The following is an 11,342-nucleotide window of genomic DNA, read 5'->3' on the forward strand; positions in this document are numbered from 1 at the left end:
GTCACCCAGTCCAACCCTCCTGCCGAAGCAGGGTCACCCAGAGCAGGCTGCACAGGACCTTGTCCAGCCGGGGCTGGAATATCTCCAGAGAAGGAGACTCCACAGCCTCCCTGGGCAGCCAGTGCTCCATCACCTTCAGAGGGAAGAAGTTCTTCCTCGGGTTCAGCTGGAGCTTCCTCTGCTTCAGTTTATGCCCATTGCCCCTTGTCCTGTCGCTGGGCACCACTGGAAAGAGTCTGGCCCCATCCTTCTGACACCCACCCTGCAGATATTTGTAAGTATATATTAGGTCCCCTCGCAGCCTTCTCTTCTCCAGACTGAACAAGCCCAGCTCCCTCAGCCTCTCCTCGTAGGGGAGATGCTCCAGTCCCCTCACCATCCTCGTAGCCCTCCGCTGGACTCTCTCCAGTAGCTCCTCATCCTTCTTGAACTGGGGAGCCCAGAACTGGACAGAGTACTCCAGATGAGGCCTCACCAGGGCAGTGTAGAGAGGAAGGAGAACCTCCCTCGTCCTGCTGCCCACACTCCTCTTGATGCACCCCAGGATCCCACTGGCCTTCTTGGCAGCCACTTAACTACAGCGAACAAAAGTAACTGAAATCTGCCTTTTGAACCATCCGTCCTGCGTGATGGTGGCTCTTTTGATCCGCTCCCCTTTCAGGAACAGTTCAAAAGCCTCTGCCTGCACTGCACACGTTCTGAAGCACGGGGAAGGGGGAATTATTTGAGAGGGGGGTTTGCTGAAGTTGTGGGTATCTGGTTCCCCATTTCTCACAGCCAGCAACACCTTCAGCTGCTCGGTGCTACTGAAATCAACACTTTATCTGTTCCTCTGGGAAGAACTGGGTCATCTCCCTCTGAGGAAAGCAGCCTCTGTTCCCCCTCTCACCTCCGTGCCCTGAACTGCTCCGGTCCCACCGCACACGCCCTGGGAATTTGCTGGAAAAACTCCCTCCCTCCCAGCTCTGCCATGCCAGGGCAGAGAGGGCACCCGGGCGGCCCGCGGGCAGGCGCCGGGCTGAGGGATGAGCACGTCCTGGGAGAGGTGGGACGAGTCCCGGCTGCGCGAGGGACGCTGTCAGGGCAGCGACGCGCTCCCGGAGCGGAGCAGCAGCCGAGGGGCTGTCGCTGGAGCCCTTCAGGACTCCGCTAGCCCAGGCCTCGCTCGCCCGGGGCCGGAGCAGAGGCTCGCAGTCCACAGCCCCTTCCGCCCTGTCGATACGCCGATAAACCTCTGTCACAGGCGGCAGTTACACAAGCATCGGGACTGCTGGTTCCTCCCTTGGCAGCGACTTCCACCTCTAATTTCATCTCTTGATACTGCCCCAACAGCTCTTTTAAGTAAAAAAAAAAGCCCTGGCATACAGCTACAGTTTCAGTCCATTTACAAACCTGTAACTTCTTTACTCAAAGACAGTGACACTAAAAATATCAGCAAGAGGGTCTTCACAGCTCCGAGGGGGCCTCACTTCGCCATGTCAATCAGGCTCTGGAGGGAGGTGGGCACCCAGGTCTTTTCCCCCTGTACGAACACCACGCCCCTGTCAATGTAAATGACGATCCGCCCAAACGTGTACAACTGCTTCCCCTCGTGCCGCTTGCCGATCACGGGCATGAAAACGATGTTGTGCTCCTCTGCCTTCGTCTGGATCAGGTCCTTGAAGTTCATGGGCACGGAGCTGGCGGCCATGCCGATGCCGCGCTGGGCCATGTTCTCCGCCTCCCGCCGCTCCTGCATGGCCTCGTACTGGAAGTCTTTCCTCCGCTCGGTGTGAGTAAGGTAGGCGATGTTCTCCCGAGCGCCTGGCTGCATGTACCCACCTGTTGGGAGAGACAGAACGGGTGAAAACAAGGTCCCAGTCTGCTCCTAGTGCAAGGTCTACGGGTAAACTCCAGTCCAGGAGACGGCAAAGTCAATCCATGATGTTCTGGATCCTCCCTCACACGTTCTAATTGCTACAGGTTTATGCTGTTACTGCTAATGCAACGTGGACTAGCCAGGTGAACTTGAGAACTGCAGCACAAGCAACAGGATTTGAAGCAACAGGATTTGACACAATCCCAAACTGCACCCGAGCGCACACAGGAGAGGAGGACGCCGCACTGCTGCTGGCAAAGGGAAAAATGTGAACAGGAAAAAAACCCCTCCCTGAAGCCAGAACCTGGCTTGTGGCCTCCACGTGCCACTGCTGGGTTACAAACAGCGGCCACTGCAAAATGAGGCTGGGGATGGCGCAGTGCCCTGACGCAGGACGCAGCGCCGCAGCGGGCGTGCTTCCGCTGTCAGCCCCAGTCCACTCCGCGGCCGCGCGAGCACCAGGCCAGGAGTCTCTCAACAGGTAAATTCCTCTTTGTGCAACGCTTGCCTGTAGTTGTACCATTTTACCACACAAATAAACGTAACACTTAAGGAGACCTCAAGGAGTCCTCCGCGTTTCTGATGCGGATTCGCCATCGCACTGTAGAGCGTGTGGGCAGCAAGAACACAGGAAAGCAGTTCTCAGTTTTGGAGGGCAGGGCAAATTTCAGGCGCTGCTCCCCCAGGCACAGCCTTCTCTTTTATACCGTTTAATTCCCAGCGAATTCCTAACAATCTCTTTTAGGTCACAGGGGACTCCTGTGGAAGGGAAGGGCACTGTTCCAAAGCTAAGGAGAACAACCAGTATCGCGCCATAAAGAAAAAAATCCCAACAAATTATAGCTTCAGAAGTCAACATCTTTAAACGATGGTCTCTTGCTGACTGACAATGAACACACAGTACACGTATTTTATGACATAAAATACACTATAATCAGGCAAGGCTGAAAGAGAATCAGTTCCTTAATGGCACAAAGAGCCACTCACCATAAATCTGCTTCTGCTTCAGTGAAGCACAATGACCAAGCAGCAGCTTACAGGCGCTGTTTACGGACACAGCAAGGCAGAACACACCGTGAATTTCCCTGCTCACGGGAGCTGCCACACAGCAGCAGGGCCATGCCTCCGCACAGACTCACGCCAGCCCAGCACTGCTGTGCTGCCACCACCACAAGCCACCTACCAACACTGGAGGAGACAGCCCGGTTCATGATATCAAGAGCTTCGTTGAACTTGTCTTTGATGGACGGATGTGCTAGCACTTGGTCTGAGAACATGGACTTCCAACCCAAGTACCACTTGGTAATCTCCTCGTAATTGGGGCTGTTACTCAGCCAAGAGCACAGCGCCTGCAAAACAACGTGACAGATCAAAATGCAGCAGGACAGGCACATTTATGCAAGACAGTCCCTCTCACCACTCAAACAGTTTATTACTGAGCTTTCAGTAAAAGAAAGGACCGTGCCGGAATGAGGAGACAGTCCGTTCTAGTGTCTGTGGAGCTACAAGCAGAAACCACCCCACTTGGTGCTCAAACCATTTCAGCACCGGGGCAGCAGTTTCTAGGCAGGAGCCACTCCAACACTTCACAGTGGACCCAGCCTACTGACTCAGCCTTGGCAGTTTCTCACCTGCAGCCACTTTGGGAAGAAGTGTTTCTCCAGCAGCCCAACCAGACTGGAGACAGAAATCATCCCCTCCCAGTCAACCACCCAGTAGAAGGCATCCATGTGCTGCTGGTGAGGGTTTACGACGAGTTCGTTCAAACACATCCCTGGGGGAAGAGGGAGAGGAGTTAGGAAAGAACTTGACTCACAGTTTTCTCAGTGCCCTGACCCATTTCGCTGGCAACGCTCTCGCTCTGAGGAGCGCCTGGACCGCGGATTACCCTAAGGGACGTGAGGGATCCTGAAACTGTTCAGCTGATCACTGCCACCGAAACAGGGCGCTTCCATCTCCAGAGATCACCACTTGCCGCCAGAACCGAGAAACCTGAAACGTTCAACTGTTTTTCAGACTACAGAGCCTTGTAGCCAGTCTGTACAGCTGAACAGTGAACTACAAAAATCTCACAGTGAGAGCACTACCACAGCCCAGAGAACACAGGAGTAAGAGACGCATTTTATAGCCTGGTGCTATCTGACAGCTATCAGATAATCCTGCCGGGTAAAGAACAGAGGCATCGGATGATTTAGAAAAATAAGACACAAAACATTGAGAATAATCAGAGCACTTCCCCATATTTTCTAAAATGTCTGCCTCTGAAAAAATGCACAGTACTGGCAGCAGAAAAGGAGACGCAGTCTTGGTCTAAACTTACTAATAATATTCTTTGAAGTAACACTGGCAACCGTGCTCACACGTATCTTTTCTAGGTGTTAGGGGGAAGGCGACAACCAGCAGACTTCAGCAGTTCAGCACCGTCTGGCTTGTCTCACCTAGTTTAGGCACGATGTTTTTGACCATGAAAGCCTCCCACGACCCAGGGGTGAACACGTCCTTCCAGGGCTGAAGGATAAGTTTGGCGGAGGAGTCACTGGGATGCCACTTCTGCAGTGCGTTCGCCAGCTTGTTTCGGATGGGAGAATACAGCGGCTCCAATCGCGCCTGCATCAGGGGAAGCCAGGGATGGATCCACGAATGGATCGGGACTGTGTCCGTCAAAGGATTCCAGCTTTCGACCTTGGGGTAAAACAGAACAGATGAAAGTAAGTCCATCGATTAGCAGTCATCTTGCCAGATGCAAAGACAGAAACAATGCAAGCCCCTAACTCCTGAACGCGCCCGCAGGGGCAGCAAACCGGTATTACAGCAGCTCTAGCTGACTGAAATTCAAATACTGGTTCAGAGCATGGCTTCATTCTAAGGCAGCCCTCTCGTCTCACCTCCTTCTGCAGCTTGGGGAAGATGAGCTGATCCAGAATGTTATCCAGTATCCAGACAGGAATGACGTTCACCCAGCTATCCAAGAAATCCACCATCGATCCGCAGTTCCTCGGTTGCCACTGCGCCACAATGTTTCTGACATACGGCATCCAGATTTCCCACATCAGTCTGGAAAAAAAAAAAAATAGAAGTAAATCAAAGTAAAGCTTAAAGAGTAAAGCTTAAAGCTACAGCCCCAGGCCTAAATAAACCAAATGGCAGCTGTTAGTTAAAAGCCACTTCTTTTCATACAGCAGACAGCTGGATTTTAACAGATACATCAAGAGAATCATCTGGAAAGCACACTTGTGTCTATTCTTTTCCATTCCTGAGGAAGCAGCACTGGGAGATGCTACACAAAGTGTAACTCGTTTGCTCTTTACCTGTGAAAAGCATCCGTTGACAGGTCCTGCCCGCTGTGCGATAACAGCTGGTCGTTCTCCAGAAGGCTCTTCCACTTGGCTATGATCTCCGTGCCGTATGTGCAGTCCTGGAATCGACAAGGCATGAGCGGCCGTTACCCTTTCTCATTCCTCTCAGCTGGTTTCTGCAGAGAGCAGCCTGACGGTACGCTCGGCTACAGACGGCTTGCCCACTCGCGCAGAAGCCAAGCCAGGAGCTCGCAGCTGCGACGGGGAAAGCACCGCAAGCGGAACATCCCACTTGACAGATTTAACATACCTCCAGGGTGGGGGGGAGCAGAGCCTGAACTTTTCCAGGTGTACCAAGAGAACTCAGACTCTTACCTATCGCAGCCAAAACGGCATTAGGAATAGACAGCACACATCTGACAGACAGACCTCTCCTGCTTTTGCTAAAAACCAAGGACTAGACTTGGCTTTCATCTACTTTTTCTTCCCAACACCCATGCAAGGGACTGATTTTAACCGTCAGGCTCCTCAATTGCTGGCCACTTCACAGAGCAGCAGCCTTCAGTTGTAGCAAATGCCCTAGAGTGGGTGCAGGGCGGGCCCACCGTTCTGCACACGTTTATTTTGCTCTGCCACACACACCGGGAGCTTTCTCTAGAACCTTCCTCTCCCCTGCCAGGCAAGAGGAAGGCACGGTTTCCCCCACTTTCTCCCCAGACTGACAGGGATGTGGCAAAAGGCAGGGGGGGATCACAGAATCACAGAATGGTAGGGGTTGGAAGGGACCTCTGTGGGTCATCTAGTCCAACCCCCCTGCTGAAGCAGGGTCACCTACAGCAGGCTGTGGAGGACCTTGTCCAAGGGGGGTCTTGAATATCTCCAGAGAAGGAGACTCCACAACCTCCCTGGGCAGCCTGGGCCAGGGCTCCGTCACCCTCAGAGGGAAGAAGTTGGGATGCCAAGGTAATAAAGACGGCTGAAGCCGTCACGTAAGAACTGCAGACAAATCAAACCGAAACACACCTTGAGGGGATCCCAGTTCTTGAAGTAATCTTTCATGAGAGGATAGACTATTGCCACCGCCAGGTCCACCCGGTCAGACATTCGGTACTCTTCATAGTACTTGTCTTGAAGCGTCTCAAAGATCTTCGCACACTCGTCCAAGGTTAAGGGATTCTCACAGCTGGGCTGCATCCGTCTCTCGCACTCCTCCACCATCTCCAGCACCTTGCTGAGATTGCTAATGGCCGTCTCCTCGTGCGAGAGGACTTCAGCCATCTTCTGTATCTCATGGGTGAGGTTGACAACCATGTCTCTCTCGTACTGCAGCTGCCGGTCGTTCTGGATGATCTCCTGCTCTGTGATGTCGATGAGCAGCTGCAAATTGTGCTCCAGCTCGGGCAAGGCAAACCCCTGGGGCTTGGAGTCTTTGCCCAGCGGCTGCTGAGGACTGTCATCAGGGATGTTGTGCTTGTGGCTGATTTGACTGTAGCTGTAATAAACCTTTTGCTCCCGGCCCGTCATGTCTATAACCTTCAAATAAACAAGAACAAACATGTCTCCAAAAATTGTACTTCGTGTTTAAAAAAAAGAGGAAGTCCCTTACTCCAAAGTGAGAACTGGAGATTTCCAAGTACCTTAACTACTCCAGCAGGCTACTAATACCCACAGGTATTCTGAGGGAGGCACCTGTGGATGGCCTCCAACAAGGCCTACTCCAGACACGAAGAGTAAGAATGAGCAAGAAACTATTTGGAACCAGAGCTGGAAGAGTCTCCTCTTCTGATCTCAGTTTTACTGTTTCACTGAGTAATTCTACAAGCAATCTTGACGCAAGCAGTATACTATTGATTATTACATGGAATTCTTAGGTACTTTTATACTTTATTTTAAAGACACTTTAATTTTAGATGCATAATTTTATTAAGTGCATACCAGACAAATCCCTTACTGTCCCCTTTAGGTAGAAGGTGGTTCAAACTACGTGTTTAGTTGCACAATCCCAATCAATACAACTGCGCTTTCAGAAGCGGATAAGCATCCTACCTAGGACAAATGTGAAACAACTAAACTTAACTTGCAAGTGAAAAACCAAACAAACCACACTTCAGCTAATTTGAATTTTTCTGAGGCCAAAGAACTTGCTTACAAACAAACCCAATGTCCTAGGTGGCACAGTGGGCAATTTCATGACTCAGTGATCGAGTCCGAGGCCTGGATTTTCAGGAGGCTGCAGACAGCCAGTTCCTAGAAGTGGCTGCTGTTAAGGTTACTGATGGCTGAAAAGCCCTCACAGTCCTGAAGCGGATAAACCGTTTCCCAGAGGTGCCACCTCCTGGGTTACCAACCTTACCTTGACTTGAGACAGCTCCTTATGAGGGGCCGAAAGCTGCTTGTGGATCCTGCCCTTGGCTTTCAGTTCCTCTACTGTCTTATAGCTGTATTTCGGCTTTTTCTTGCCTCCATTAGGATCCTTCCGCCACTGACTGAGCTCTTTTTGAAATTCCTAAACAAAAACAGAGCAGAGTTGTGGTTGCTGCTCTTTGTAACACTCCAGATTTGTTTCTATTTTCTACAGGAAAATAACCACCAGGTGAAAGAAGAATGCTGTAGAGCAAAATAACTGGGAAAATGGTAAAGCTCCGTGACAAAGTGGCTCAGATGCTGTCGTCCAGTCAACCACCCTATTCACAATGCTAACCATACATTTCTGATTTTTTAATTTTTTTTTTTTTTTAATCTAAACAAAAGACAAAGGCTATTTACCTCAGGAAACTCTTTGAAGGTGGGGTTCTAGCAAGACTACTGGAATAAAGTGAGCCAGAAACAACAAAGAACATTTCAGTGACAAAACAAATAGGTCTAAATGAAATGGATGTGCTATGTCTTTAGCTTCTTATCCAACGTGAGCCCAACCAGTCTTCTCTGACACAGACACTAACAGCAGGACTGAATTTCACACATACAGCACAACAGGGGAACAGGTATACCACAAATCGCCCGAATACCTCCTCAGCTTCTTCTTCCGAGTCCACGACAGGGAAGTCTTGCAAAGCCTGACTGGTCCTCTCGGAGCCGTATGCCCCCACGGCTCCTTTGCCTTTCCTTTGCTTGGCCTCAATCGGATTGATAATACCTGGGAGGGCGGCAGTCGGGTCAGCAGGAGCAGTTTGCTTACGGAGACAGAACAGCGAGTGCTTTCCCTACACAACCCGAAGTTACCAAATCAGCACAAACCCCCAGCCTGGTGTTCTGCCGCTGTCACTACGGCACCTTCTACCACCTCACTCATTTCTGAGCGGCTATAAAATTGTTTAATTCCAGCACACACCAAAAAAACCAAAGCAGAATATTATTATCCATATCTGCATTTCGCCGCTCCTTTATTCCGTCACAGAGTAACACCTCCTTTTCTGTGAGCTGACTACCTCTGGAATTTTATCCCCCTTCTTTCTTCCTCTTTTTCTCTTGCAAAATAACAAGTGCATGCAACTGGCCTATTTAAGTTAAATACAATTAAATCTTATCACGAGAACCCAGATCACCCGCAAGAGATGCAAGAAAACAACCCAATCTCTTCTCCAAATCACTAGTTAACAATAGAAGACCCAACACACAACCACGGTACCTTGTGCATTCTTCCCGAGACCTCTTCCAGGGACGTAACCCATCTTCTGGAGAAGCTTCTGCCCAATTCCCTTCGTGTGTCTCTCCCAGCTGCCAAAATCCACAAAAGATTTTGTCCCCCCAACAAAGCCTTTCTGACTTGGCTTGAAATTACCGCCCTGTTAAAACAAACAAACAAACAAACAAACAAACCCCACACCACCTTTCAGGCATCGCAACAACCAAGCCCTGTAAAATCTCACTCAAAAAGGTCCCAGCAGGGCTTTGGCCGTCACCACACTGCACAGCTCACTATGTCGTGACTCGAGTGCCTGTGCGTGCTCCCTGCCTTCTCAGGACTTTCCTGAAATTCCACAGATGGAAAAGGAAAGTCCTGACAAGCTCAGACTGACATGCTGCCAGTTATCAGGCTCTACCACCGACTTTAGCTGAAGCTGCTTCCCGATTCTTTCTGCCTCTGATAACTGAAAATAACAGTCTGATTTTTAATCTATAACGTGCCTACATTTGTCATACTGTTCTGTGAGATGAAAAAAAAAAAAGGTCTTTGAAAGGCAGTAAGCCACAGGCATGCTTTTATTTTAACCTCGATTGACCAAAGGGAATATTAAGGAAGATAAACGGGCCCAAAAGGACTGATGCTCCCAAGGACACACAATGACACATCAGAAGAGCTACAAATGATGCAAAAAACCTCCCCCCCGCCTGCACGCGGTCACTCGTGGTTCTCTGGCTTCTGACTACCACTCCCCTCCTCCAGCGCCCTGCTGCTGCAGCCAGGTTCCACAAACACCTTCCGCAGAGCCGGAGGCTGCCGGGTAACTCACTGTTTTTAACTTCTTGGGCACAAACTCTTTAGGGATTTCCTCCTGCTTAACGGGCTTTTCATCTTCATCGGAGTCTTCTTCCGACGCATCCTCTGCCGCCGACTTTTTCAGCCCGGCGCTGATGAAGTTCACGGGGGCCGAGTAATCCCTGGAGCTACACCCAGATGAGAGCCCGGGTGAGGGCCGCTCCGGCGGGGCAGCGCTCGCCCCCGCCGAGCCCTGGGGCCGCCGCGCCTCGGGACAGACCCCCTGGCCTTAAATGAAATACCAGGGACCGCCGCGCGGCTTGACCCTGGTTCTGCCAGGAAACAGCCGGGCCCCCCTGCCCCGGGCAGCGGGCACACGGCCTGGCAGCGCCTCGGGACGGGGCAGCAGGCCCAGCCCGACTCTGGGCTCCCCACAGCCGGCGGCTCCGGGCCCCCCCCACCGGGCGGCTCCGGGCCCAGCCCGGCTCCGGGCCCCCCCCACCGGGCGGCTCCGGGCCCAGCCCGGCCCCGAGCCCCCCCCACCCGGCGGCTCCGGGCCCAGCCCGGCCCCGGGTCCCTACCACCACCCCCCCCACACCGCGCGGCTCCAGGCCCAGCCCGGCCCCAGGTCCCGCCCCCGGCTTCCCGTGGCAGCTCGGGACCCCAGCCCGGCCCTGGGCCCCCCCCCGCACCGCTTGCCGCCGAAGCTGGGCCGCTCCTCGTCGGAGTCGCGCTCGGCCCAGACGCCGTAGGTGGCCTCCTCCTTGGTCTGCCGGTGGCGCTGCCGGTGCGGGTTGAACTCATTCTGCAGGTCCCAGTCCGACACCTCGAAGCTCTCCATCTCCACCCCATCCTCCCCGTCCGTGCCATACAGGTGCGACATCGACATGGCGGCCGCCCGCTGCCGCCCCCGCCCGCTCCCGGGCTCCTCGCGGCCGCCGGAACCGAACCCGCGCCTTCCGGCAACACACCGCCCCGGCCACGCCCCCAACCATAGAGGCGGAGGGAGCGGCTGCTCTGTGGTGCGGCGGCAGCGCCCCCGGCGGCAGAGAGGGCGGAGGCGGCGCGGGTCTCCCACGGCTTTAATGGCGCGCGGCGCGGGAGGGCGGGGTCACCGGCACGGCGGGGCGGCAGGGAAGGGGCGGGGTCACCGGCACGGTGGGGCGGGGCGGCAGGGAAGGGGCGGGGCCACCGGCACGGCAGGGTGGGGGGGGCAGAAGGACAGCCTATGCACCGCCACGGCCTCCCCCGTAATGGCTTCCTACTCACCATGGCCACCCCCTTGCCCAGGCCTTCCCCATTGCCATGGCCACCACCATCACCATGGCATCCCGCCTCATAATGGCCTCCTCCTCACCATGGCCACCCCCTTGCCACGGCCTCCACCACCGCCATGGCTTCCCCCCTTCGTAATGACCTCCCCCTTGCCATGCCCACCTCCTCGCCATGGCCTCCTACTCACCATGGCCTTGCCCTGGCCTCCCACCTCATCATGGCCTCCCCCATCGCCATGGCTGCCCCCTTGCCATAGCCTACCCCACGGCCTCCTACTCACCATGGCCTTGCCCTGGCCTCCCCCATTGCCACGGCCTACCCCCTCACCATGGCCTCCACCACCGCCATGGCTGCCCCCTCGCCACAGCCTACCCCATGGCCTCCTACTCACCATGGCCTCCCCCCTTGTACTATAGCCATGGCCTCCTCCTTGCCCTGGCTGCCCCCTCGCCCTGGCCACCCCCTCGCCACAGCGTCCCCCCTCTCCATGGCC

At 53.9% G+C, this 11,342-nt stretch overlaps 1 protein-coding gene across 1 annotated transcript; it reads right to left on the reverse strand.

Annotated features, from left to right (window-relative positions):
• Window positions 1-1,373: 1,373 nt before the first annotated feature.
• Window positions 1,374-11,212, reverse strand: TFIP11 (tuftelin interacting protein 11). The gene is made up of 12 exons (XM_075434488.1): window positions 10,267-11,212; window positions 9,609-9,762; window positions 8,783-8,939; window positions 8,163-8,290; window positions 7,508-7,660; window positions 6,178-6,687; window positions 5,167-5,273; window positions 4,744-4,912; window positions 4,297-4,540; window positions 3,490-3,632; window positions 3,042-3,207; window positions 1,374-1,821 (listed from the first exon to the last, which is right to left on the reverse strand). Exons 1-12 carry the CDS (start codon window positions 10,461-10,463, stop codon window positions 1,466-1,468), a joined length of 2,484 nt encoding a protein of 827 aa, XP_075290603.1. The 5' UTR covers window positions 10,464-11,212; the 3' UTR covers window positions 1,374-1,465.
• Window positions 11,213-11,342: the final 130 nt, after the last annotated feature.

Source organism: Opisthocomus hoazin, chromosome 13 (assembly GCF_030867145.1).
Source record: "Opisthocomus hoazin isolate bOpiHoa1 chromosome 13, bOpiHoa1.hap1, whole genome shotgun sequence".
In the NCBI taxonomy this organism is placed as follows: domain Eukaryota; kingdom Metazoa; phylum Chordata; class Aves; order Opisthocomiformes; family Opisthocomidae; genus Opisthocomus; species Opisthocomus hoazin.